Raw genomic sequence first — 27,386 nt, 5'->3', positions numbered from 1 at the left:
TCAATAGTAGTATCAAACCTTGCAGCTCCATGTGTTTTTACTGTTTTCTATTTGATCTTCACTCGAGTCATCAGAATCTGGATACAGATCACTGTAACTTCCCTAAAGTTAATGACAAGAACATTAGTATTACAAAAGATACACAGATTATAAAAGGCACTTCATGCTATGCATAGGAAAAAGAATGACACTACCGTGGATTCTCGCCTTATTCTTCTGTTGGGTTTTCCAAGAGCTTCAATTATTTCAAGGGCATACAAAAGTTTATGGGCACTTTTTATTCTCAAAAGATCTTTCCAGTTGAACCCATCATTACCCTTTTAAAAAAGACAGAAGAAATAAGCAACAACAGCACACCAGGTTAGAAACGATGAGCAGTAATTTGGATATAAGGTTTATTAACTATTCAGACTGAAAACTACTGATGTGGACAACATGAAACAAAGGTTCTTGGGTTGTGGTTTGGGGAGCGCTGGTGGGTTCTGGTTTTTGACCCTGAAGCAAAAGTGAAATCAAAAGAGGAAAATACTAAAATTTATTCCATAAAACGTATTAACCGCTTGATTGTAATTAAAAACAAAAACAAAACAAAACCTCAAAGCAGTGGTAGTTTCTTTGTGGTTTCTACAGAAGAAGCAACCTGTTTTTAGTTTACTTAAAAAAAAAAATTAAACTGAAACATAGCTTGTGTCTTCCGCAGTCTTGCAGGAAAAACTTCAAAGAAATACTCCACTATGTCCAGGGTTCTCCCCCACTCACACATACGTTAGATCACGGCAATAGAGAAAAACTTTGAAATATCCTCTCACATAGTGGCTGGAAGGTAAGAAAATACAGAGCTTTTACAGTAACTCAAAGAGAGGTATGCACAGTTTCGGTGCAAGTGTTGCTATAATAAATCAGCACAACCACCAAAACGTAAAACTGCCTTCACCTGCTATCCCAGGATGTATTGTCAGTGGATCACTAAGAGCACTCAGCCATCGTTTCCTATAGCCTTTCTAGTACAATTTCACTGAGCTTCACAACTCCAAGCTGCTTTGGCCTGTAAGCATTTGTGAATGCTCTTGCACTTCTGGCATTTATAGTGTTAATATCTGGGTCAGAAGAATTCACCATACCATGTAAGCACAACAGGAATCTCTGGTGCACTACCATGCAGGTACCTGATGCCACACCATGAATGCACATGGCCAATTCAAATGAATGAACATGCCAATTCAAATGAATGAACATGCCAATTCAAATGAATTTACACCTGAGCTGTTGTGAACACGTCAACAAAGCCAACAGTCTCCTAGACGTGCTTCTGATACTTTTCGTGCCAATACCATTCAACTGGCATTGCCAGAGATGGCACACCAACCGTCATGGGAACTGGAACACGTGACACCAAAATGCCACCAAAACCAAAATGAATGAAGACGCCATAAGAGGCTACCAGCCTCATGTGTTGACAGATGCAAATATTTAAGGAGTGATTCTTCACTCACCTGTTCATCAGAAATATTTTGAAATGCCTGAAGCATATTGGGACATGTAGGCAGAAGCATCAACAACTCCCAAACTCGCCTGGAAAGGTTTTCTGCATGAAGGTGAAGCTCTTCACATTTTACACTCTGTGAACAAGCATACCAAATATCTCACGTTAAGTCATAATTAATTCAACTTAACTGAATCATGGGATATTTACAACCAAAGATGTAGGACTACATTCATTCATAACGCTATACCATGGCTTGAGAAGAGGAGGCATTAAAATGTGGGGTGGTCTGTGTGTGAGGGAGAGCTGAGAAAAGCAAGGAGGAGGATGGAGGAAAAGAAGGTGGTGAAAATGGGGGTGCAAAGCGGGTTGCAAAAAAGGAGAGGAGGCATGGGTAAGGGGGTGAAGGTGAAAAGAGGTGCAAAGCCAAGGTTACTGAATGAAAATGCGGCTTAAAAAGTGGGGTTGGGAAGGTGAACAGGGAGCTTAATTGTTACATGGGGTGGGGAGGTTAACGTGGGGAGAATGGCAGGGGGTTGGTGAGTGTAGCAAGTAGGCACAGCCCATAGTCCCTAAGAATTTGATTAAAATTACCGTATTTTTCGCTCCATAAGACGCACTTTTTCCCTCCTAAAAAGTAAGGGGAAATGTGTGTGCATCTTATGGAGCGAGTGCAGGCGGGAGGCTCTGCTCAGCGCTCCCTTTAAGGAGCCACGTGGAGCGTGTGTGCAGCTCTTGGGGGCTTTTCCCCGAGGAGGGAGAACGGCAGCCCGTCAGTCCCTTCTCGCTCCTAGGGGAAAAGCCCCCAAGAGCCACGCTCCCTTTGAAGTGCGTGCGGCTCTTGCTGGCTTTTCTGGGAGGTGGGGGAAGGGACAGAGGGCAGCCCGTCAGTCCCTTCTCCCTCCTCGGGGAAAAGCCCCCAAGAGCCGCGCTCCCTTTAAAGAGCCACGCGGAGCGTGTGCGCGGCTCTTGGGGGCTTCTCCCTCCCTAGGGAAAAGCCTGCAAGCGCCGCACACATGCTCACATGGCTCGTGAAAGGGAGCACTGAGCAGAGCCTGGGGTGCATACAGGCTCTGCTCAGCGCTCCCTTTAAAGAATGTTTTTTCTTGCATTCCCCCTCTAAAAACTAGGTGTGTCTTATGGTCAGGTGTGTCTTATGGAGCGAAAAATACGGTACCTCGCTATCTTCCATAGCCACTTCAGCAGGAGGAGGTTTAAAGGAGGCAAGCATCTCCAGCAAATCAAACAGGGTGGTAAGATGAGGTTCTTGCAGGAGTAAGAGCATCGGAATGTTGTCCTTCTGAGGAGGTGGTAAGCAGGATGCAGGAAGCTGAACGCCTTCTCCCTTTCGCTCTCTCCGTGGAGCTCCCAAGGACACAAACACCATCTTGGAATAACAAGTAGGGATTTATTTGTAAGAAGAAGCATGTACTGTAATCAACATGTGCATAATACAGCTTTTCGAAGACAACTGGCATCCCACCCACCCCGTCTGTAATGTGCACCAAGCAGTTTCAAGCACACTATCAAATGACACCCCAAAGTCTGCTCCTGTAGTTGAAGACGAAATGCGCAAAACAGTCACCTGGCAAGGAACAAGTCCGTACGCCAGAGAGAGTCCTTAATGCCAATGATCTTAAAAAGTGGTACTTTAAAGAATAATACAGCCACAAGAGAAGAAACAGTGGAAAGTGTTTTTATTATTATTAAAGAGATCAACTAAAAGCGTAACAGTGCCACTGAGAAAGGTGAAGTGGGTTGCGGCCCACCAACTCTGCAGTCTTAACAAAATCAATATGCATGAAGACGGTATTATAATACTTCCCTAGGGAAAGACATTTGGTGGTCTAAAAGGGGCTCTGGTCCTCCTTGGGATATAGATGGCCAATAACATTTAAACCTTACTTAAGACCACAAGGGAAGATACAACCCCCTCCTCAGTGCCCACATCTTGAAAACATGAGATAAAATTGCTTGCATCTTTTAAGTACTATGTTCATAATTACCTTACTTCAAAGCATGGCTTTCCCCCTCAAGGCAACCAAGTAGCAGCAATGCTCACTGCTGTATGAAGAACATTTCTATTTTACATGTGCATTAGCTGGAGAAGGAAACTAAATAGACTGCAACATTCCCCTGCTGTCTGCTTTAGATTTTAGGTTTCCAGAGACCTGTCTCTTGTTTTTGCTTATGAAACTCTGCATACCAGCATGTACATCGATGTTACTGTGGAAATGAAAACTATTACCATGTGACAATGTAAAATGTTGTAAAATGACCTCTTTGATATGTTTGTCACTACCTGCATATCTTTAAAACCCAATTCATGAAGAGTTTTTTCATCATAGTCAGTTGTTAGTTCATGTCCAGAAGAGATCATTCTCACAGGTCCCATGAGGCCACCTAAAGAAACAGCAAAACTTGCTTCACTATTTGAACATTGAAAAAAAGAAAATCAATGGGGGGGGGGGTTGATTTGGTTTTTATCTGAAATTAACCCTTCTGTTGATGTTCATTCATGCAGGTCTGGACTTGGCTCATTTCCTTTATCAACACAGATTATTATTATTATTATTATTATTATTATTATTAAATAATAATATACTAATTTGGAGAAAATATTTAAGAAAAACTAACATTTGCAGAAGAAAAGCTAACCTTGTATGAACATTAAATTCTGTTAAAATCGAAGGAGAAACAAGGCCTTCCACACAGCTATTTCCCTTAGTTGTCTTTACTTCAAAAGTACTCTAAATGAGGGGCAAAGAAGCCAGGCTGAAGTTATGTCAACATGCTTTAAATCATACCTGGAAAATCTCCTTTCCGACTGCTTTGGCCAAACTCCTGCAGCTGAGCCTGTTGGTTTAGCTGCTCTTTCTGCAAATTCTCGTACCAATGTGTAACTTCGGCTCTCAGGTCAGCTACCTGGTCACTGGGATACATTTCAATTGTCATCTGAAACATAACCAATTTGTTTAGCTGAGAATGGCGGGAAAGCAGGGACATAACACAATGCTCTTTTGGAAAACAACTTGCTAGACTGTACCTTGTCAGGAAGCCCAGCTGGCTGGCAAACAATTCTGAGAGGCAATGACTGTTTGTCACTCAAGGCTTTTAAATGGCTGCTGATGCCAGTGCCCTCAATTTGCCACTGTCTCAGATGATAAGCAAACCTGAGAAAGAAATAATATTCATCATATAAAAAGGAAATTCACTGGCAATTTGCCAGTGTGGTGTAGTAGTTAAGAGCAGTGGACTCGTAATCTGGTGAGCTGTTCAAAAGAAAAGGATATTTACCATATGTTTGGCAGTGCCCAAACACTGATTATAATAGGGGGAAAATATCACTGGTTGTGAACTCTCTAGAACCCCTTTAACAATTTTATTTTGTTTTCACAAAAGAATTATTTTGATGAAGATACCAAAATAATAGTGCACTTACTAACAGCAGCCCATATGACTGTATGTGACAACTGGGAAAAAGATAAACCACCATTAAATTCTATGAGGCTAATACAAGCATCCTGTGTGATCCCATGAATATCATTAAACAGCAACTTTTATTAAATAAAATTACTATGGACATAGTTTACCTTCTCCGAAAAGCTTCTAAATGAGTCTTAAGCATCAGAAGTCCTCGTTCAATAATGGTGAGGCTGGAGTGAGAATCTTGCTCAAGATTACTGGATGCTATCATTAGGCTTTCCATGCACTTGCTAATAAATTCTTGCTCTTTCTCCAGACCTGTTTTACCTAAAATATGATTTACAAGGAAACGTTCCGTAAGCATGATGAAACCTATCTGTCCCCCTAAGAAAAAGAAAGTTGAAGTACGGTATCACTGATACACAACATCGGACTGAGCAATGCACAGTATCTTAAACTGAATTATATCATACCATTAATATAATAGGAGTTAATATACTGTATAGCTGCACGGCTCACATCTCCAGACTGTGCTCTTAAAGCAATACCCCAGAATTGGTCCATACCACACAACTGCAAAAAAGAAGTGAGAAACTGGGTTATTTATTTTATACGAATGACACCTAATCATTATCATGTCAATGCTGTGCTGTACAATATCATGTATCATCTATGTATTTTCACAATATAGGCAACCCCTGTTTTAGGAGTGACCAATATGTACGCGATCGCACACAACACTGAACCCAGAAGTGACCTGGAAACGTCATAGAAGACGTCACTAAAAGGGTGGAGCAGGCTGTTTCAATTGCATGCAATTTCACAGACCACAATCCCCACACAAATTGGGGGTTGCCTGTACCAGTTAACAGAGGTGCTTTCTGTCTGTCCCCTTGCCCCAATTTATTGGTGTACTGGTCAGACATGTTTGGAAGCAATGCTAAACTATGTTTTGTGATCTATGAAAGACTCTGGGCGACTCCTCCTCTAATACGGCTGTGCAGAGAAGAAGGTTAAAAACTGAAAGTTTCCTCACTGCAGTTTGGAATTATGTCAAAACCCATGCAGAGTGAGGTTAGTTTTAAGTTATGGTTCAACTTCCTTAGCAGCTCCACCTCCCCCTTTTCAGAATCCTTGGCTTCAATTAACAGGACTGAGTAAAAGAAAAATCCCAAATCAACTGGGCAGCTTTCCGAAAACTGATTACCACCCTGTTTTCATGCAAAGGTCAATAGTAATCATCTAACTTCCCACCCACATTTCAACTCTTTTCATAGGCAAGATACAACTTCAGCCAGTTCCATACTAAAGGTATACAAACTGCTTTCTTCCAAGGAGAAGCAGCATCCTTAGTCCTCAAGAGACATACAGTAATTCCCATCTCAGTATCTCTGATAGTTACAACTCCCTTGTCAGATAAGCTGCTGCTTATCTTCTGCAGAACAGGAAGTCGTAACACAGGAACACAGAAAGGTCAAACTGCATTTGCTAAATCGTACCGCTCAGCAAATATTCACTAAGTATACTAAATCTATCTCGTGAAGAACTGAAGAGTTATGTAAAACTTTGAAAGAAGGGAAACAGCGATGTAATACTCTCGCTTACCTCGGAGTTTGAACCGCCATCATATGCACTAGTAGCCAATCGAGCCAAGTTACATAAATGCTGAAACAAGTTTAATCCAGTCATACTAATGGTTTCGGGCTTTAGCTGAGGCATCTAAATAAAATAAAAGCATGTTTTGCTTCCATCAACATCAGCCTTGTTTTCAAAGAGGAAAGTTAATAGGTTTTGTATGTAAGAAGCTATTTCCCTTCTACCTTTTCTAAAAAAAGATGCTTGTAGGTTTCCATTCCCATGGCATGCTGGTCTTTGCTTCGCACTTGATTTAAGAACCAGTGCAGAGCATCGTCATAGCATTCCGAATCTTCTACTAAACAGTGCCATAGTATGTCTACTTGCTCCAGACTCAACCCTAGAGATTCAAAGCAACATATGACAACATCCTGGTAAAAGACAGCTAATTTCTTTCCCCAAAAGTCCTTCCCACAGTAAACACAGCAAGGCAGCCTAATCCCATTCACGCCTGTCTGCTGGTTTGACCTGTATCATTGACAGAATTGAAACAGCACCGTCAGTCTCTCAAATCACACCAACCCAGAAGAGCCCTAAAAGCGCTAAAGGGCTACACAGCTTGGCTTCTTAAAGTTATTAAATGGTAGAACTCTACAGCTGGAAGGGAACCCAAGGGTTATCTGGCCCAACCGTTTGTTATATAGGGATAACAGCTAAAGAGTCCCTGACAGATGAGCCAGCCAATTAAAACCTCCAATGAAGGAGCGTCCATCACCTTCTGGGTTAGTCCATTCCACTGTCAAAAAGCTCCTACTGTCAGAAAGTTCTTCCTAATTTTACCCATTAGTTTGGGTCTCACACTCTGGGGCAGCAGAAAGCAAGCTTGCTCCATCTTCTATGTTTTAGCTATCTGAAGATGGCCACCAGACTCTTAGCATTCATTTTTTTTTTTTAAATAATTTTTATTAACTGGCCAATCACATCAAATTAAATCACATCATATAAATTCCGAATTACAAAGCCAAATTTTTAAATTTTGTTGGGGGAACCCATACTTCAAGATTGTGAATCAACTCCTCGGTGGGACTTAAGAGCGACAAATGCCAAAATTTACGATGGATAAAGTGATGTTATCTACGAAGGAGATATATGGAAACCATCTGGACTTAGTGAAGGAACGGGAAATCCACACAGGATTATTACACTTGCTATCGGCTTAAGGAGACTAACAGAAGAGATCGTAAAGGAAAAAGAGAAATTATACGAACAAGATATGATGTGGCAACACCAAGATAAGACTGGATAGAATTATGAACTTTGTTTGGACTGATTGGGACTGATTTGGACATTAACGCAGTAATAAGAAGATGATCTGAATTCCCCTCTTAGTATTCATTTTTATTTTAGCTTTAAAGAAAGAAGCCATTTCCTTTCTGTTACCTCCCTTGTTTGTCTGGCTGATGTAACAATGCTATTTCTATTATACAGCACCAGCAAATCAACCTCGTTGTTTAAAAGAAAAAGTATGGGTACATATATTTAGAACTTACTGAAGTGATCTGGTGATCCTAGAGTTGAAAAGACACACGTCAAAAACTGAAGGCGCACTTGAACTTCTGCGCTGTGGCTGTACCTATCATGGAAATTATTTGTTATTTCAGTACATCTTTAGTCATCAACAACTGTTTTGCCATTGTTTAAACCCTTTTTCATAACTGGGGTCAAACCACCCCAAAAAAGAAATGAACATATGTGTGGTACCCACTCTTCCACCATGCAGCACCAAACCTCCAGATATAAACCTGGCAAGCCAAAGGCCTATATTGCCTAGCAGACTTCTACAAAAACAACAAACCCATATCAGCACAAGAAATACAAAACAAACAAGGGGACACCTGAATACCCTGGCTAACACATCATCAGCTACATGCCTTCTTAAATAATCCAGTAGTTAGATCAACAGCCACTAGCCCCTTAACCACCTTCAATAACTTTCTTCTAACAACAACGGGACATGGCAAGGGGATCCACAATATACCAAACACTGCTCCAAAGCCCCACAAACCCCTTTGACACAATCAAAAAACAATGGGAAGACAACATAGGCTACAAAATCAACTCCACCCAATGGACTAGAATGTGGTCTAAACCTCCCTTTAAATCCATATCAGCAAAAAGAAAGGAACTCACTCTGAAACTCACTTACAGATGGTACCTAACACCATGGAAATTGGCGCTGATACACCCAGGAGCTTTACCACCCCACCCCCTCTCTTTTCTTCCCAATACTATACTGCATATAACACCAATGTCTCACAACAAATATAACTGATCTGTAGAAAACACAACCTGAAGAAAGAGACAATGCATGTGCTTTTGTAAACAAGGAAAATATTTAATATTTTTTTAAATAAAAAAACCCCGTATGTGTGGTATTTGTGCCTAAGTAAGGTCAATTCATTTTGAAGGGTCTACACTGTAAAGGTAAAGGGACCCCTGACCATTAGGTCCAGTCGCAGACGACTCTGGGGTTGCAGCACTCATCTCGCTTTATTGGCTGAGGGAGCTGGCGTACAGCTTCCAGGTCATGTGGCCAGCATGACTAAGCCACTTCTGGTAAACCAGAGCAGCGCACAGAAACGCCGTTTACCTTCCCGCCAGAGCAGTACCTATTTATCTACAGTGGTACCTCAGGTTAAGTACTTCCAGAGGTCCGTACTTAACCTGAAACTGTTCTTAACCTGAAGCACCACTTTAGCTAATGGGGCCTCCTGCTGCCGCCACACTGCTGGAACACGATTTCTGTTCTTATCCTGAAGCAAACTCTTAACCTGAAGCACTATTTCTGGGTTAGCGGAGTCTGTAAGCTGAAGCGTATGTAACCTGAAGCGTATGTAACCCGAGGTACCACTGTACTTGCACTTTGACATGCTTTCGAACTCAAGGTGGGCAGAAGCTGGGATCGAGCAACAGAAGCTCACCCCGTTGCAGGGATTCGAACCACTGACCTTCTGATTGGCAAGCCCTAGGCTCTGTGGTTTAGACCACAGCGTCACCCACGTCCACTCTGAGTAAAGCTTAAATCAAATACCACCCAGTTTCAAACATTTTCTTCTACCCCTGCCACGTCATGTACAACATATTCTGGGCGTTCCAATCCTCTTCCCCCACCTAACGGGTGCTTTTTATTTTATTTCACTGAGGGTTTTTACTTACTGGAAATTGGTATCAATTTAGCTGGGGTGAGGTGGTGCCCTGGCTGCTCCACTTCCTCCACCACTGGCATCAGTGCTGATTTTAGCCCAAAATCGGCGCTGGCAGTGGTGGGGCATCTCTCCCTAACACAGATCAGGCATTCAGACTTTATAAAAGTTCCTACACAGGTGAAGGAAGTGCTTGCCACCCTCACCCCTCAATCACAAGGGTCACCCAACGAGTGACTAGGAGAAGAAGAAGAGAAGAGTTTGGATTTGATATCCCGCTTTATCACTACCCGAAGGAGTCTCAAAGCGGCTAACATTCTCCTTTCCCTTCCTCCCCCACAACAAACACTCTGTGAGGTGAGTGGGGCTGAGAGACTTCAAAGAAGTGTGACTGGCCCAAGGTCACCCAGCAGCTGCATGTGGAGGAGCGGAGACGCGAACCCGGTTCCCCAGATTACTAATCTACCGCTCTTAACCACTACACCACACTGGCTCTCTGTAAGGAGAGGACCTCTGCGGGTGAGATGGTATCTGTACTCTTGGTTAATTTAAGATACAAACTGTGTACAAGCAAATTTCACAGACTCTACCGCTGCAAACAATTTTTTAAAATATAATTTTGTTTAAGGATACATATGAAAATATTCGTCTATTTATTACTTTTTTGGCTTAGCTCATATGGCTTGGGATAGATAACGTTTATTAGGTAAGAAGAAGGGTTCCAAGTAAGAGTGCAACTCGTTCAACAAGTCCAAGGAGTCTTTAGCCTCAAACTAATATGACAAAACAGTTTTAGAACTACAAAAGCAGGGGGATTTTTTGTTGTTCAAAGTAAAGAATTCCCACTTGGCACTCCTAGAATAGCAGGGCTCCAAAGCTACTGAGACAAAACACTCCCTCTAAAACTAACACTTAACAAACATTAAAATTCCACTCCCACGTCATGTCAGCTCAGCTCAACATGGGCCTACTTTGGAACAGATTTTCCCTCAACCTTTTCCAGCTACCATCAGTCTTATGACAACCATCTCCACACCCACAAGTGCACCCTATAAAGCCGCTCTACATATCCATACATCTTTGTACCACCTGACCACAAAAGATGCTCACCCTTAACCCCTGTGCCAAAACAACCCTCCAACACAGACCCATTTTCACTGAGCGCATAATGTTCAAAGTGAAAGAAAGCTCAGCAAGCATAGATTAATGAAAAGCAAACCATTTTTTTCTTTTTTGCTGCTTAATATAGTAAGATGGTTATGGGAATGAGATATAGTCACACACGCATGGACTTGATGTACTTTCCTTTAGCCAGGTGCCATCTCAGATCAGCTCAAAATAGGCCTTGTTATTCACATGTGATAATGCAGGTCAAAGGAAATACTGGTGAATATGAATACACATCAATAAATAAGGTGCAAAAAGGAATTTTTTTGATCAGGAGCAAATTTTGACCATGTGAATGTGGATTTTAACAAGGTTCAGATAAATGTTAAAAACATCAAAACCATGAACAGACAAGATACACCCCTCCACTCCAACCCCATACTTACAATGCATGCTTATGCCGTCCTTCCCTGACAGCTTGAATGTAGTACACCAAATTATCAAAGAAGAGCTTCATCATATTAAGTTCTTTTTCGGCCCACCTGTTTCAATTTAAGAATCATTTGTCATTTCATATCCATATGTCTTGGGAGGAAACTGCATACAAACGATGCAAACTATCTTTCAAAAAGCTAACTACAGGACATTCCAACGCTCCTCATAAAGTGGCTCAGAAATCTGCAACATGCATGACTTAGTCACAAATAACTGAAAGGCAACTCATCCATTTGCTATAGCCCAGGATATCACAACATAGTTTATTTTGCCTGTCCTCATCAGAGCTTCCTGCTTCTCAGTCCAGTCTGATCTGAACACTTTTAGTATTTAAAAAGGATTAGCAGATTTAATATAAAGGAAGAATGTCCCAGATTGGGGAATGACAAGTCCAGCATCATATCTGGCCATCTTGAGTGACATTCTGGAATTAATTGTATAGATCACAAGCACTCCATATCAAAGAAATAGTAATAAACGTAAGATAATAATTACATTTGAAATCAGCTTTAATCTTTATTATTATAATTGCTTTGGAACATACTATCATGATTTAATTTAAAACAGGAATTGTGAATGAAATTTAGCAGCAGATATTGTGAACCTGCCCCTTTAAATATTTGTCAAATGCAATAAAAAAATTTGTAAAACAACTTTTAAGAATGCAACAAATTTAGCCAAGTAGAAACTTGCTCCTATTACTGCAGGCAACATAATGTGCTCCTAACAAACCGTTTATGTCAGCATATGACATATGCTAAGGCCTTAAGGTGCCTTCTGACATTACCTTCGCGATATGGGGAAGTGCTGTAACATAGTTCTTTCGTGTGGTGCAAAAATAACGTCAGAAGACCCAATTCATGTGGGAGAAATCCATTATACAAGTCTTTTCCATGCAAAGTTATTGAGTTGAGCTTCTACAATTACCTTTGTAATGTGTGAAGGGGCTATGCAGCACTGACTCCATACTATGAGGATCAGGAGAGCCACTGTCAAACTATGGAGATTAGAGTCAGAAATGGGTGGTCTCTCTTTTGGGAGGGGGCGGGGGCGGAAGAGAATCAAAACAGACCAAGATTCCATTTAACACCAAATAGGAAGGGATGGGCTTGGGCAAGGAAATGTTAAAACTATGAACTGCCCTGAAATTTCAGGGAAGGGTGGGGTTGATAATCTATGCTCTGCATTTGACAAACTAAAGGAAGCTAGGGAGGAGCCAGTATCAGACCAGGAATCCCTCAATGATCAACCACCCTCTTCTGTACTGAAAGGACATGTTGTACTTACATGGTTATCCAGTGTGTGTCATAACTGCTTCCAAATTGTTGAAAGGTACCAAATAATTTTGGGAGAAGACGGAGAGAAACTACCACTGATCTGAGGAGATAGATAAATGGTGACTAGGTATAGAGGAACATCACAGGATAAATGTTCTCCGAGATTTATAGCCCTTAAATTAAAATGTATCATGTAGCCACATTTAGAGAAAAAGATGCCTTTGTGTGGGAGGAAAGGAAGAAGCAATCTGTAACTTTGGAACTGCCGTTGTAAATTAATAATAAACTATGAATGAGGCGGACGTTATTCATAAGTGAAAGTACAGAGACCTGGTGTGGGTGAAGATTTGAATTGGGAGGGCTCTTTCAATTGGGGACACACCAAAAAGGGTTACTTACTTCCCTTTCTATCCCAACCTTGCTTCCTTTTTGCAACCTTTAGCTTAAAGGCAAAGGTAAAGGGACCCCTGACCGTTAGGTCCAGTTGCGGATGACTCTGGGGTTGCGGCGCTCATCTCACTTTATTGGCCGAGGGAGCTGGCGTACAGCTTCTGGGTCATGTGGCCAGCATGACTAAGCCGCTTCTGGCAAACCAGAGCAGCACACGGAAACGCCGTTTACCCTCCTGCTGGAGCTGTACCTATTTATCAACTTGCACTTTGACGTGCTTTTGAACTGCTAGGTTGGCAGAAGCAGGGACCAAGCAACGAGAGCTCACCCTGTTGCGGGGGTTCGAACCGCCGACCTTCTGATCGGCAAGCCCTAGGCTCTGTGGTTTAGACCACAGCACCACCCGTGTCCCTCAAACCTTTAGCTTACACAGCCCTATTCTTGTTCCCCTTCTCAAAACAACATCTTCCTTGATGCTGAGTGTTTTGGGGAGATGGGAGAGTAAATCTGTGATTTCTACATTTTGATTTGTAGTTTGTCTTAAGCAAGCTTATCTGCTTGTCAAGAGGAGACTTATACTCCGTCTGGGACAAGCCTTATAGAGGTTTGATTTTTCTTAGGATTTTATTTAATTCTATTTTTGCTTTTCCCCTAATCTCCATGAATTCCAATGGGAACAAGCAGGCCTCACTGCAGGAAGTCTGGAAGATATGGACCTTTTGACGGCATTCTCATGTCTTTTGCTCAAGTTAGCTGGACTGGAACAAGTTGTGAGATGACAGTGCTCATCTGAACTCCAGCCTGCCACATTGCTGTTGCTAACTGGGAGGTGGGGCAGAACCAATCCCAAGCTCCTGTCAGTGCATTTCCACTGCGCTGACCTCATCCCACCACAGTAAGCAGGCACAGATGTGATGGATGGATGATCAGGTGAGTACCACCACCCCATGTGGTCCACGACGGAGGGTGGGAGTTAGAACTGCTTTCATATGTATTTTCTTCACTTGCAGTTTCTTGTTATAAGCAGTTAATAATGCAAATATATTTATCTGGTAGCTTCACGATAACTGTTTCATCTACTGTAATCACCTTTTAATATAACTTAGTATATTTTAGATCGTGCTTTTGTTGTTTCAAATGAAAGTTTACAATTTTTACCATTTGTCAGTTATTTTAAATCAAGTTTAAATTCACTTTCTTTTTGGTGTGGTTCTGGCTCTTTGGTCACTATCCATATGCCCATAGCAGCAAATTAATATAGACTGAACTGAGAATCCATTTTTCAAATATGATTTCAGATTAAGCAGCTTTTAGAGATTTGACGGACAAAGAAACGGATCGGTAGTAAGACACTGATGTGCTACTCAAGCTCATTTACCTGTTATTTGCTAAATTTTCTAGGCAGCCTTCAATGAACCTCATTCGAATCTGTCTATCAGTAAACCAACATACTAACGAACACAGAAGCTTCTCTGCTTCATTTATTAAACCTTCAGATAGATGAATCTAGAGCAAGTAAGAGAAAAGTTATTGACAATTATTATTACATTTTCTCTGTCAAATATTCTTGTGTGATATTTAACTTACTGCATCTTCATCCTGGACCAGATCCCACAAAAGGGTATTTCCCTTCTTACAAACATTATCCAAGTTAATATCTGTCACTGCGTTGCTGTTGTACTGGTGTTTATGAACTGCTGGCCCTGAGCAAAAGACAGGTGTTATTAAAAATATGGAATATGTATCCTGATTTGAATGGACTTTGTCCATCAACAGCTGTTAATAACGGCTAAAGACACAAACCTACAAATGGTTGGAACAAATACACTTGGGAAAACTAAGCCAGGGGAGGATGCAGGGAGACCCAATACACATACATGCAAAGTCAATACTATTTATTAGAATACAGTGAGGAAGCAGCAGATTCCTCAACCCTTTAAAATAAAGGCCTTTCGTCATGTATTACCATCCACTATGGTGTGAAAGCCATACGAAACTTAGCATTCAAACTCAAATTTTCATTGAAAAGCATTACAATTGCAAATGTCTGTGTTTGCTTGTAAAGTTATTTAATTAGGATGTGAAACTGCTTCACAAGTAAAAACCTGTTGCAAAAAAAAAAAGCTATTATGATAATGCAATTAAAGACAACTGTCCCAATTCAGGGTCTGTATTTACTGAGATAAACAAAGAATTGTGTTTGCTGTCTCCCTGTTCACTTCAATAAAGGGAACAGTTCTACGCATACATCCCTGTGTGCTCTTCAGTGAGGCATCTCAGAATTAAGTGTTGCTGCAGGTCAGCGGTACAGAATCTGTTTTGTATTCAGAAGATCTCATGTTCAATTCCCGGAACCTCTACTTGGAGAGGATCCTGTCTGAAACTCTGAACTAGATGGACCAATGAATCTTCCTATGTGCACACAAGACCCAGTGTCCCCATGCCTGTAATCCAGCTCACAATTTCTTATCTATATCCGTGGGACATCACAAGTGTACCTGTAGGTTGAATGCAGCATCCATCATAAATATAGACCTTCTGCAAGATGCAGGACTTACACATGACAGAATACATCTATTTAGCTCAGGATCAGATATCATGTCTACAGCAAATTGGAAGGAAGCGGCACAGGAATCTTTTTACTTGATACAGCCTTGACCTTGAAGGGCACGTTCTTAATCTTTTTCTATGGATCTCAACCAGAATAAGCAAACTACTGCAGACCTCTTAACTCAGACAAAGAAATTCAAACTCAAACACAGAAAAACATCTGACTGATTCTGAAGCCTTAAGCCTGATCCTACGCCCAACCTTTATTAGCTGCCCCCAAGGATTTTGTGCCACAAAAGCTGCAGTGGTGCCGTTTTCTAAGCAGGTAATTCAGTTACGCTCATTTTCTTTTACCAAACCTTAATTGTTCTCATGCTACACTCTTGCTCTTGTAATGCACAGCCCTTGAGCTGCCGCGTTAAAAAGGGCTCACCTGCCTTTTCCTTTCTAAAAGGTTCTAGAAATGAAATTCCCTTCTTTAAGGGTGTTGCTGAAACAACATAAATGAGTCAAGAAGAATCCACAGAACATTACTGACTGGGGACAATAAGAAAGTTTGTGAATGTAGCAAAATTACTCCATAAGCAGAAGGCTCGCCAAGGATCAGCCAATCTTCCTGCAGGCCCAATGCTGTATTATCTGCCTTTATAAAGCAATCTAGCAACTCACATTCTCTTTTCACTTCTCTCCATTATTCTACTCCTAGGTATGTTGATGACAGCAATAATGGCCAAGGCAGGCTGCCTTTCTTCACTTGCTCTCTCTTTTACCCTCCAGAAATTAATTTTGATACAAATGCTATTTAAGCATCCAGGGGAATGGATCAGAGTTGCCACTTTTTAGTGCTCCTGCTCCTGTGGCCTGGACATACGCCAATGCAACAAGCAAAAGCTTTCCCCAACGTGCGGGAGAGGCTTTACCAGTCAAAGATTCTGTACGTTAGGCTGTTGTTAAAGGAGCAGGGTCAGAAAAAGAGACTGAGAACCTAGACCTCTAGTATCAGGCTTCCTCAACCTAGTGCCCTCTCTATGTTTCGAACCACAATTCCTATCAGCCCCATCTAACATGGCCCATGAGAGGGCAGGAAGGTGAAAGCTGTATTTGCTCATGACTTTATTTAAATAACTAGAAAGGTCACTAATTCCTATCAGCTTATCTCTACCACAGGCATGGTACTTGGGTTCTGCTTTGCTTCCTTTTAAGTAGCTAGACCACTGAAACAAAATGTGACTGCTCTTTCCTTTGCTACATCTTACCTTGGCTGAGATGCTCATGATAAATGGAAGCAAGATTTGGAAGGTGCTGCTGAAGATGAGATGTCAGTTCAGCATGCGAGTTAATCTGTACCAGTTCTTCTTCGCAACCAGATTCCTCACCATCAAAATCTGCCATATTTTTTTCCGATTTTGCACTGACTTGGGAACTGCTACAACTGACATCATCAGCACTTAACATGTCATCGACCATGTGTCTGTAAGATACAGGCAAGAGTAAGCCAGTTTATTGCTTTCAGTCCACGAAGACCCAGTAGACTACAGAAAATCAGCACTTGCATGTATGCAAAGAGAAAATATCATCACTGAATATAATTCTGAATATACCGCCCCTTTACCTTACAGTTTAAACAATAAAAACAATTTAATAAGTATGCAGTTACAAAAAGCGCTACCACAAAAAATAGGGTGGTTCCTGAAAATAAACATCTCAGGTGAACAGCATTCAGAGAAAACAATATAATGAAGTTGTCAAGCAAACCTCTGTGGGGAGTTACACAACTTACGGGCTGCCACAGAGAATGCCTTATTGCGGGCTCTACCACCCTGAGCTTCTGAAGGCAGTGAAATTACTAAGAAGGCGCTCTGATTATCTTAACAGCCAAGAGGGTATGTAGGGAAGGAGCCGGTCTTAATATTAAAATGTATCTGCTCAGCTTTAGTTACATTCTTTTAAATGGTTGGTAACTAGGACTGCGTGCATTCTGCTTGACTGTACACAAATGGCAGAATGCTTTAGCTAGTGCAGCCTGGTCAAAATTTGGGGGAAAGGTGGGAGAGTTCTTAATGGGACTTTGTGCAATTGGTCAAGGAAACTTCAGGTCCCAATTCAGCTCCTTGCACCTCTTTCCAAGATAACTAAATGCAGCAAGGATGATGCAAGGCAAGCAATAGGCAGGCAAATGTGATGATGTTCCAGAATGTGTGTGTGTGTATACAAGTAACTTACCCTTCATGATGGTGGTGATGATGGTGGTGATGGTGCTGTGGCCCAATAAACTGCCGGCAGTTAAATAACTCATTTCCAATGGCTTCCCCAAGGAAGTCCCCGGTATGCGTTATACAAGAATCTTGAGAGCCTTGGGATATATGAGCTGTGCCGATTTCCCCGGCCATGTCATGCTCTGTGTCCTCCCCGTGTGAACAGGGATCAAGCATTCTAATTCTATTATCCACCGCGGGCACGGAGTCAGTATTAAAAACATGGTCATTTCCAGTTCCGTTGCTGACACCGCCCCTCTCCGCTGCTCCCTGGGAGTCTCCCAAGCAAATGCCTGATTGGGATTCCATTTTCCGGCTCCGCAGCTCTGCATTCCGGCCATTTTTATGGGAACTGTGACCTCTGTCCTCATCCTCCTCTTCATCTTCCTTGAGAGCTTCGATGTCGGCAATGTCTTCCGACTGCACCTCGCTGCCTGGGCTCCCAGCAGATTGACTCGCATGGCTGGAGTTGGCCTCGTTGCTGGATCCATCGCTGTGCCCGCTACTACTACCTGGCCCACTGCTGCCATCTTCGCCGCTGTTTGCCGTTTCATCAGAACTCCCCTGCATCGACTCCTTTAATTTTTTTTAAAAAAATTTTAAGGATACAAAATCATCAAGCATTTATTTTCTAAAATTACTAATCTGAACCTCCAATGTCAACAAGTATTCCCAGGGTGGCTAACAACAACCCATTATGCTGAGGAGGGGACATATGATATCTATCTCTTTCTGATAAAAGGTAAAGGTAAAGGGACCCCTGACCGTTAGTCCCAGTCGTAGCCGACTCTGGGGTTGCGGCGCTCATCTCGCTTCATTGGCCAAGGGAGCCGATGTACAGCTTCCGGGTCATGTGGCCAGCATGACTAAGCTGCTTCTGGCAAACCAGAGCAGCGCATGGAAACGCCGTTTACCTTCCTGCCGGAGCGGTACCTATTTATCTACTTGCACTTTGACATGCTTTCGAACTGCTAGGTGGGCAGGAGCAGGGACCGAGCAACGGGAGCTGACCCCGTTGCAGGGATTCGAACCGCTGACCTTCTGATCGGCAAGTCCTAGGCTCTGTGGTTTAACCCACAGCGCCACCCGCGTCCCCTATCTATTTCTGATAGCCATCTTCAAATATTTCAAGGGCTGTCACATAGGAGATGAAGCAAGTTTGTTTTTTCCTGCTCCGGAAGGTAGGACTTGAACCAATGGCTTCAAACTCCAAAAAAGGAGATTTTTGACTCAACATCAGGAAGAACTCTCTAGATGATAAAAGCTGTTTGACAGTGGAACAGACTCCCTCAGAAGGTGAGCTTCCCGCATTGTAGCGGGTTGGACTAAATGACCCTAGGGGACAATCTGGATGGAGGGGACATGCTGGCAGTGGGTGGGGACCCACCGAAGGTAAGGTGGTGACAGATATCAAGTGACGGTATTAATGCACAGACAAGACTGATGCTTCAGCAAACTGTACTTCTTCCATTAGCAGCTCTTCAAAAAGTCATTATTGTTCTAAAAACATCAGAGAAGATTGGCCAGTGGAGTCAAGAAACACAAAGAGGGAGAACCACCGTGGTACTTTTTTTCTAAATGAAGGGTGGAATACCAGGTACCTTCTTAACAACAACCACAACCACCTTTCAATACTGACAGATTCTTTGATAACCATAAGAGAAAAACAGTTATTTCTTTTACCTCTGTATCTGAAAGCCGCTGCTGGACATGTTTATTTCTGCTGATCAGCTGCTCCTCCATTTCAATATCACTCCCTCCACTCTGGTGAGTATCACTGTTGTCACTGCTTTGAGGACTTGCTGCAGGTGACCCTATTGTAGAAAGAGCTTTTCAAGTTACTCCATGTAATGGAAAAGCAAATGCTTTAAATCAGTGTTTCCCAGTCAGGAGTCCGCCCACGTAACCCACTGAGAGGACAGGGAGTTGACTTTTGAAAAACACGGGGTCTATGGTACTTAGCTAATTTTAACGCAGGATTGAGATGCTTGCTCAAACTCTCCTGTCAACACCAAAATCAATTAAAATAAGGGGCTGCTCTTGCTACAGACTGGCTTTGCCTTTCTGCACCCAACTTTATTCTCCTGACTTGGCTGACACCACATCTGACACCGAGTTAACTGTCATCTCACTGCTGTGAAATGACTATGAACTCTTGAGATGGGAGAAAAAATAATATTCTAAATACATTTAATTCTCACAATTATCATCAGTTTTTTTTATTGATCTATTGCAATTTTATCTCACCTTTCTCCAAGGAGCTTAACGTAATATCTTTTTTCAGCTGATGGGGGGACCAATATTCAGTGAACTCTCCCACAGCCCACCCTCCGTCTCCTAAATCTGCAATGGATGGTTCCCCCAACCCTCCAGGACAGATGGGGGGGGGGGAGAGAAACACAAAGTTGGCTGCAGATAGGACAGGGAATCATCGCAAAAGTGCTTCCCTCTCTGTTCTGTAGACTGAAGTTTTACCATCAGATGTGCAATACCACTGGAATCAACCCAAAGTGAGTGACTGTGTATAATTCAAATTGCCATCTGCCACAAAGTATAACTTTATTTCAGCCTCTGCCAAATAAAACATCTATTAACTACTTCTCTGCCAAGGTGCTTTACAATTAAAAATATTAGAATCAAAGAAACACTATAAAACATTCTCAAGCCATTTCAGAAGCTGATAGCACTGAACATGGGGCTGCTGACATCTGGAGAAAACAGGAGGTGATACAAAGGTCCCTTAAATAGAGAATAATCATGACTCCCAAATCGTATTTGATTTCAAAGTGCCTTTCTGCAATAACTTACATGGTGAAGGAGCAGCTCTTCGGAGCTCTTCTTCCTCTGAAGAGGAGACAAAAAGGGGGAGAACATTCAAAGTTATGAATGAGTTAACATTCCAAGTTATTGTATGAGTTAACATCATACAATATACAGTCTATAACCGGTGTGGCTAACCTGTGAGCCTCAAGAAGTTGTAGGACTCCAACTCCCACAATGGCCAAATCTCAAGAGTGAATGGAATTGTAGTCCAACAATATCTGGAGTGAACACAGATTAGAAACCCAGCCAGATTGGCTGGGTATAAATAATAAAATTATTATTATAATATAGGTAGTGACTGAAATACCTACTTATTCTATACAATATGTTCCTATTGTTATTTGGGGTAATTTAAGAGCCTTTTGAATAATATCATGGTGTTTATTAACTTTCGCTAAAATCAATTCAGCCCCTTTCATTAAAAGGAACCGGGTTTTCCTACTTTACACAACTGATATCACAGAAAATGGGGAAAGCCATCTTCCTACATCACTCAAAACAAACTATGGTTACCTGCTTTGGAACAAGCCAGGGTATTAAAACTATGGTTCAAAGTTGGTTTACCAATCTGGATCGTTCCAAGGTTGCTAACCTTAGCTTGATAGTTCAAGCTAAGTAAGAAACTACAGTGGTACCTCGGGTTAAGAACTTAATTCGTTCTGGAGGTCTGTTCTTAACATGAGGTACCACTTTAGCTAATGGGGCCTCCCGCTGCTGCCGCCTCGCAATTTCTGTTCTCATCTTGAAGCAGAGTTCTTAACCCGAGGTACTATTTCTGGGTTAGCGGAGTCTGTAACCTGAAGCATATGTAACCAGAAGTGTATGTAAGCCGAGGTACCACTGTATAGTGAATCAGAGGCTTTAAGAAACCAAGAAGTATAATGTGGGTGAGATAGTACTCTTCGCATTTGTGCTCCAGAGCAACTAGTACCGAGGCATTCAGTACTGGAAGGTAGTACAAAGCCATCCTGAATACAGTGGTACCTCAGGTTACATATGCTTCAGATTACAGACTTCGCTAACCCAGAAACAGTACCTCGGGTTAAGAACTTTGCTTCAGGTTGAGAACAGAAATTGTACTCCGGTGGCGCGGCGGCAGCAGGAGGCCCTATTAGCTAAAGTGGTGCTTGAGGTTAAGAACAGTTTCAGGTTAAGGACGGACCTCCGGAACGAATTAGGTACTTGTACCACTGTAGCCATTATGATTTTGATCACTGTAGCCTTTTCAATTTGATATAATAGTTACAATTATATTTTAACTGGCAGAAAGAACACTCTGCTTCAACTGTCACTTTACCTGGAACTGAAGAAGGTGACAGGACACTATGCCCCAATCCATGGGCCAAAGGAGTAAGAGCTACCACCTGTCTATGCAAGCAAGTGCACCAGCAAAAGAAGATCAGCCTGGCCCAAAGTGGATATAAAGGCCTGCTTACAGCTTACCAATTCCTTTTGGCCTTGAAGAACTGAGCATCCTCATCTACTACTATCTCCCTCCACGCCCCATCCCTTGTGTGTCTTGTCTTTTTAGTTTGTAATCCCTGAAGGCAAGGCCTATTGGAATGAGCCACTTTGGGAGACAACAATTTTCTGAAAAGTGGGATAAATATATATATATAGGGCAATATCCATCATTAGTCATACTCAGAATAAAAGTAAAGGTAAAGGTACCCCTGCCCGTACGGGCCAGTCTTGACAGACTCTAGGGTTGTGCGCTCATCGCACTCTAGAGGCCGGGAGCCAGCGCTGTCCGCAGACACTTCCGGGTCACGTGGCCAGCGTGACGCAGCTGCTCCGGCGAACCAGCACCAGCGCAGCACACGGAAATGCCGTTTACCTTCCCGCTATAAAGCAGTACCTATTTATCTACTTGCACTTTAGGGGTGCTTTCGAACTGCTAGGTGGGCAGGAGCTGGGACCGAACGCCGGGAGCTCACCCCGCCGCGGGGATTCGAACCGCGGACCATGCGATTGGCAAGTCCTAGGCGCTGAGGTTTTACCCGCAGCGCCATACTCAGAATAGGCCCACCAAAACCAACGAATTTAAATCCATTGATTTCAGCAGGTCTGTTTTGAGTATGACTTTGCTGGACATCACCCACAGTAAATTAATAACTGCACGTGTTTCTATAAGGAAAGAGGCTAACTGTAGAGAAAAATTTCATTGCCTATAAAGAAAAAACATAATTAATAAGCTTCTTGGATGCCTTTCAAGTGAGTATGTATAGGGCATGAGCAAAAAAAGGGGGGGGAATTACATATAAAAATACCTAAATAATTTGTCTTCAAAATCAAAACCATTAGCAATCTCTTTGTAATAAAATCAGCAGTAAGATTTCAAGTTGGTAACAATACATTAAACCAAAGAAGAAATAAACACTCACCTTTCTTATTACCCATTGGTAGGTTTGTACTGAGTAATGATGCAAATGAGCTCTGTTTTGATAGCTGAGCCTTAGCTGCTAGTGCATTATTCCACAGCGCTTTAATGAGCATGGATGCCAAATACAAGGTCTGTAAATCAAAGCAGAAACTGTACTCCCAACAGAAAACAGAACTTGTTTCTCATATTCAATACATGACCAAAAAAAAAACTTCACAAACAAAATGAGCTCTATATAAAACTATGTTGTGTTTTGTACCATAACTGGAAAATCCAAACTCTTATATTGTAATAGGGCTAAAAGTAGCCTTCTCTAACAAGAAGCATGGAGGGGGAGAAGAATAATGGAATTGCGCAGCTGGAAGTGACACCAAAGGTCATCCAGACCAACCTCTTGCAATGCAGAATCAAAGAATATAAACCATAGTCCATATAAGAAACACAATACTAGCGCTTTCATCTTATAACAGCATTCATGTGTAGATTTTTTTTCACTTCAACAGGACACATGCAAGAGAACTTCCTAGGGAACCAAGCAGAAAAGAGACTCCTTCAAAATGCTTTGCTTTTACCTGTTCAGTATGTGCACTTGGATGGAGTGTTGAAACTAAATTAAGAAGATGCCTAAGTGGAACAGGATCCAAATTCTTGATCAAGGAGGGAAACAAATCGTGTATATAGCGACTACAATGCTTCAACTTCAAAAAGAAACACAAAGAGATCAATTCAGAGAGACTGAAACACATTTTTGTACAATTCCCCCCCGCCCCCCAGATTTCATTATTGTGGCAATTTCCCTCTTATAAAATGTTCTGCGTATGAAAGGTAGTAAAGATAAAACTAGTGTTGTAGTAACAAAAAGGGTGTAAAATGGTAGCTGGATATGCATCTAAGAATTCAGCGTAACTTCAACGCCTTTTCGTGTGTCTTTAATCCAAGGGAACAAAGTCTAAACCAAGATAATTTAGCATTAGGATAAAAAGAGTGAGGAAAATCTGTCTGGACCTTTATATTTCCATAGTATAGGGGGAGAAAGCAGGATATCACTTTTACAAGGAACTGTTAGTATTTGGACATTACACTGGTCTGCACAATTGTTGCATAAAGAAGACAAAATCCTTAAATTAAGGCTCTGAGCCCGGCCTTGGCTGGGGAGGGCGGGGTATAAATAAGAAATTATTATTATTATTATTAAATTAAAGGAATATAAAACTGGTGTGATAGCATGCTGGCCACACTGCCGGCTAAGTAACCATGAGTTATTTTTTTAAAAAAATGGCACCAAGACAGCTGCCCGGGAAGGTAGAGAATCAGAAAGGAGCATTTGAAAATGTTTAGGCCCACCAACTCTGCCGCCTGAGCAGTTTGCTTTGTATGGCACAGCTCTATAAAAAAATAAGACTAGTTATTACGGGTTCTGTTCTTTTTAGATAGTTATTTAAGAACAAAATTTAAGCTAAATTTAAGCCATATTATTGGCCTGTTTCTTGCTTAAGTGTAGACATACCTGTGCTGCAGCCCAAATGCAATCTATGTGCTGTGTACTAAGCCGGCCTTCAGCAGCGAGAAAATTAAGAATCACTTGGCACTGCTTAATGATCTGGGGGGGAAACAAGGGGAAAGATATAGAACATTAAAAACATAGCTTCATGGTTAACAAAGAAAATCATACTTCACTTTAAACCTACCTCAATATGCAAATTTGGTCCAAAAATATGTTCTACCACATTGTTGTTGATCAGCCAGTCTGCAAGCTCTTTAGCAATGGACCTAAATAAAATGGGGAAACCATAAGCAAACAACTTCATATGCTCATATTATGCTCAGTCTCCTAAATAAAAGGCCATTGTTCTTTCCTTACAGATTTACAACCAAGGATTACTTTCCAAATTCAAGGAATTGTTTGAACAAAGTGGAAATGGCTGGTATGCGTATAGCTACAAATTCATTTAAACTAAACCTGTAGCAGCAGATGAATAAGGAAAAAAACCATGCTGTTACATTAGAAGTGCCTTTCTGGAGGCCAGTGCAAATGAAATAATTAATCCACTGAAATGAAGCAATTTATTTCTATACAAACATGCCCTCCATCAGGCTATTAGCCAATTACTTTTGTGCTTTAATTAATGCCCTCTACCTGTGGCTGCTCTGAAGAAACTTCAGAAACTTCATAGGGCCCAAAGAGCTGCAACCAGACTGTTGACCAGGGCTGGTTATCATACCGGGATTATACAACTCCCTTGGCTAGAACAGCTCTGCTGGCCTCTGGCTCAGTTGCAGGCTATCTGAAAGATTGTTATTTTCTCATAGGAACCTGCCCTGGCACTGATATCTCTGGGGAGTCCCTGATCTCAGGCCCAGCACCCTTAAAGGAATGCTTGATGGGGACATAGGAGAGGGACTTCTCGATGGCTGCTTGAAGACTTTGGAACTCTCTTCTTAGAGATGTTAGACTGGCTCCCTCCTTGTTGTCCTTCCACTGGCAGGTGAATACCTTTTTATTCCAAAGGCCTTTAGAAACTGATTGGAAAGGACAAATGCTGGGATGTTGTTGTTATCTGTATTTTTAATAGATCTTTTAAATATGTTTTGAGTCTATCAGTGTTTAATTACTTTTTAACTATTATCTTTTCTCTGTTTTAAGCTTTTTATCTGTGTTTTTGTAAGCTGCCTTGAGCCCTGGTGTGGGAAAAAGGCTAGATATAAATATTATTATTATTAAATGCTACTGAATTCTGCAAGTCATGAACTACAAAAGATAATGGAAATCTGCTAACGCTGTGCTTCTCTTGAATTTATTAATGTTACCATCATTCTGACATTTATGATCATTTTTTCCCCTTTTACATCAACTTTCCCATCTATTTCCAAAAGATAAGTGTATAAGCAAAACAATTTTTCTGCTATACTCCAATTATTGTATGTGTCTCCAATACAGGCCTCCTAACTCTGATTCTCTTTCTATAGGGGACAGGTAGGCACAATATTTATCTTTTTATCACTATTAGGTCAATTGTTGGTTGATTCTCAATGAATCACCAGTTTCCTTTATCTCCCCTGGATAGGGCAAACTAGGACCCCCAGCAGCTATTCTCCATGCTACAACCATTTGCCCACAATGTGCAGGTGCCAAGGAAATTTTTCTGGATGTCATGAGAGAGACTTCTCATTCTATGCCAAGAATAGCAATGAGAGTTAAACTTAGACTAGTGCTGCTATTTTTGATTTATCATTATCTTTCCTCTACTACTGCAACATTTCACAAAACCAGAAGGGGGTAGGCATTCAAGTGGATTTTTCACACATTATTGTGAGACATTGCGTGTTATCTGGGATTAGCTGTCGGCTCTCATCCTAACCTCTGGCGGGCATTTGTTTATTTCACAAAAGCAACAAACCAAAACTCAAGGCTGGCAGCTAGAATGGCAACATTTTTCAAGAATGCTAATTTAAGTGGTGGGTAGTGCCCAGCAACTAGAAAGTCAGAAACTCTTTTCCTATGAATTTGCAGCTATGCTCACAGTGAAAAAGTTGGATAGCATCTGCCACATCGCCCAGTCCCACCCAGTGCCTACAGTTTGGATGCAACGTGGATATCTGGGCTTCTGACACGTCACAAATTGACATGGGGAGGTGTAGAAGTGAATGTCCAGTGGTCAGAACCCATGTATTTAAATGAAAGGTACTCAAAAAACTACTCACGTTTCTGTGTCTGAAACCAATGATTCATTATTACACACATCGTTGAAGGTGTGAAGTTGATTCTACAGTTGGAATAAAAAGGGAGAGGAAATAAAGTTTAGCTTTATAAACTCAAAAAGGATTTCATTCGTTTAGCTGAAGCACCAATAAAAACTGACTTAATCAGATCTGGATCTTATTTTCCACAAGAGATCCCTAAACTGATGTAAAACCCTTAAATAATGACTCGAGATCCCACTTAAGATGACCCTGGCAAAATAAAGGGCCAATTTTAGTTACATTTGTCAAAAGCTGACAATGAGAAACAGACAAATGCTTTGTCATAACTGAAGTTGCAGTGGGAGATGCTCAGGAGGCTACCAACTTCCAAATTAAGAAAGGATTGTACCTCTCCTGGGATACAAGCAAGGACTCTGTCATCCTGCAAAACCTCAACTACTTGAATTGGGAGTTTGGAGTGGGAGTAAGAGCAGGGTCCCATTTCAAAAAATCTTCCCTTGATTCAGCTACAATCTCTACTGGCCTGATGAAGAACTCTGAGAAACTTTAAAGCTTGCAAACATTATTACTCAGACTAATTCAGTGTTGTCTACACTGACTTGCAGTAGCTCCCCATGCTTTCAGGTCAGGGTCTTTCCCAGCCGTCCTAGAGATTGCCAGGGACCAAACCTCTACCACTGATGCTGGGGAAACCCAGTCAGATAGGCAGGGTATAAA

General features: G+C 41.6%; 1 protein-coding gene across 2 annotated transcripts in view; it reads right to left on the bottom strand.

Moving 5' to 3' along the window:
• The window catches only part of USP34 (ubiquitin specific peptidase 34), a 103,755-nt gene that overhangs the window by 45,931 nt on the left and 30,438 nt on the right, over positions 1 to 27,386 (bottom strand). For both annotated transcript variants that reach the window (XM_079968365.1, XM_079968366.1), the window contains 25 exons: positions 26,670 to 26,731; positions 24,656 to 24,737; positions 24,475 to 24,567; positions 23,540 to 23,665; positions 22,969 to 23,098; positions 20,570 to 20,605; positions 19,445 to 19,575; positions 17,730 to 18,337; positions 16,763 to 16,977; positions 14,544 to 14,659; positions 14,335 to 14,462; positions 12,577 to 12,666; positions 11,241 to 11,336; positions 8,035 to 8,117; positions 6,730 to 6,884; positions 6,515 to 6,628; positions 5,383 to 5,482; positions 5,077 to 5,236; positions 4,530 to 4,656; positions 4,291 to 4,438; positions 3,786 to 3,886; positions 2,661 to 2,870; positions 1,494 to 1,619; positions 195 to 317; positions 19 to 102 (listed from right to left, as the gene is read on the bottom strand). In XM_079968365.1, the coding sequence (XP_079824491.1) occupies positions 19 to 102; positions 195 to 317; positions 1,494 to 1,619; positions 2,661 to 2,870; positions 3,786 to 3,886; positions 4,291 to 4,438; positions 4,530 to 4,656; positions 5,077 to 5,236; positions 5,383 to 5,482; positions 6,515 to 6,628; positions 6,730 to 6,884; positions 8,035 to 8,117; positions 11,241 to 11,336; positions 12,577 to 12,666; positions 14,335 to 14,462; positions 14,544 to 14,659; positions 16,763 to 16,977; positions 17,730 to 18,337; positions 19,445 to 19,575; positions 20,570 to 20,605; positions 22,969 to 23,098; positions 23,540 to 23,665; positions 24,475 to 24,567; positions 24,656 to 24,737; positions 26,670 to 26,731 (3,444 nt within the window). The remainder of the gene's footprint in view (positions 1 to 18; positions 103 to 194; positions 318 to 1,493; positions 1,620 to 2,660; positions 2,871 to 3,785; positions 3,887 to 4,290; positions 4,439 to 4,529; positions 4,657 to 5,076; positions 5,237 to 5,382; positions 5,483 to 6,514; positions 6,629 to 6,729; positions 6,885 to 8,034; positions 8,118 to 11,240; positions 11,337 to 12,576; positions 12,667 to 14,334; positions 14,463 to 14,543; positions 14,660 to 16,762; positions 16,978 to 17,729; positions 18,338 to 19,444; positions 19,576 to 20,569; positions 20,606 to 22,968; positions 23,099 to 23,539; positions 23,666 to 24,474; positions 24,568 to 24,655; positions 24,738 to 26,669; positions 26,732 to 27,386) is intronic.

Source organism: Podarcis cretensis (genome assembly GCF_951804945.1).
Source record: "Podarcis cretensis genome assembly, chromosome: 3".
NCBI lineage: Eukaryota > Metazoa > Chordata > Lepidosauria > Squamata > Lacertidae > Podarcis > Podarcis cretensis.
This window is presented reverse-complemented; position numbering and strand designations above follow the sequence as displayed.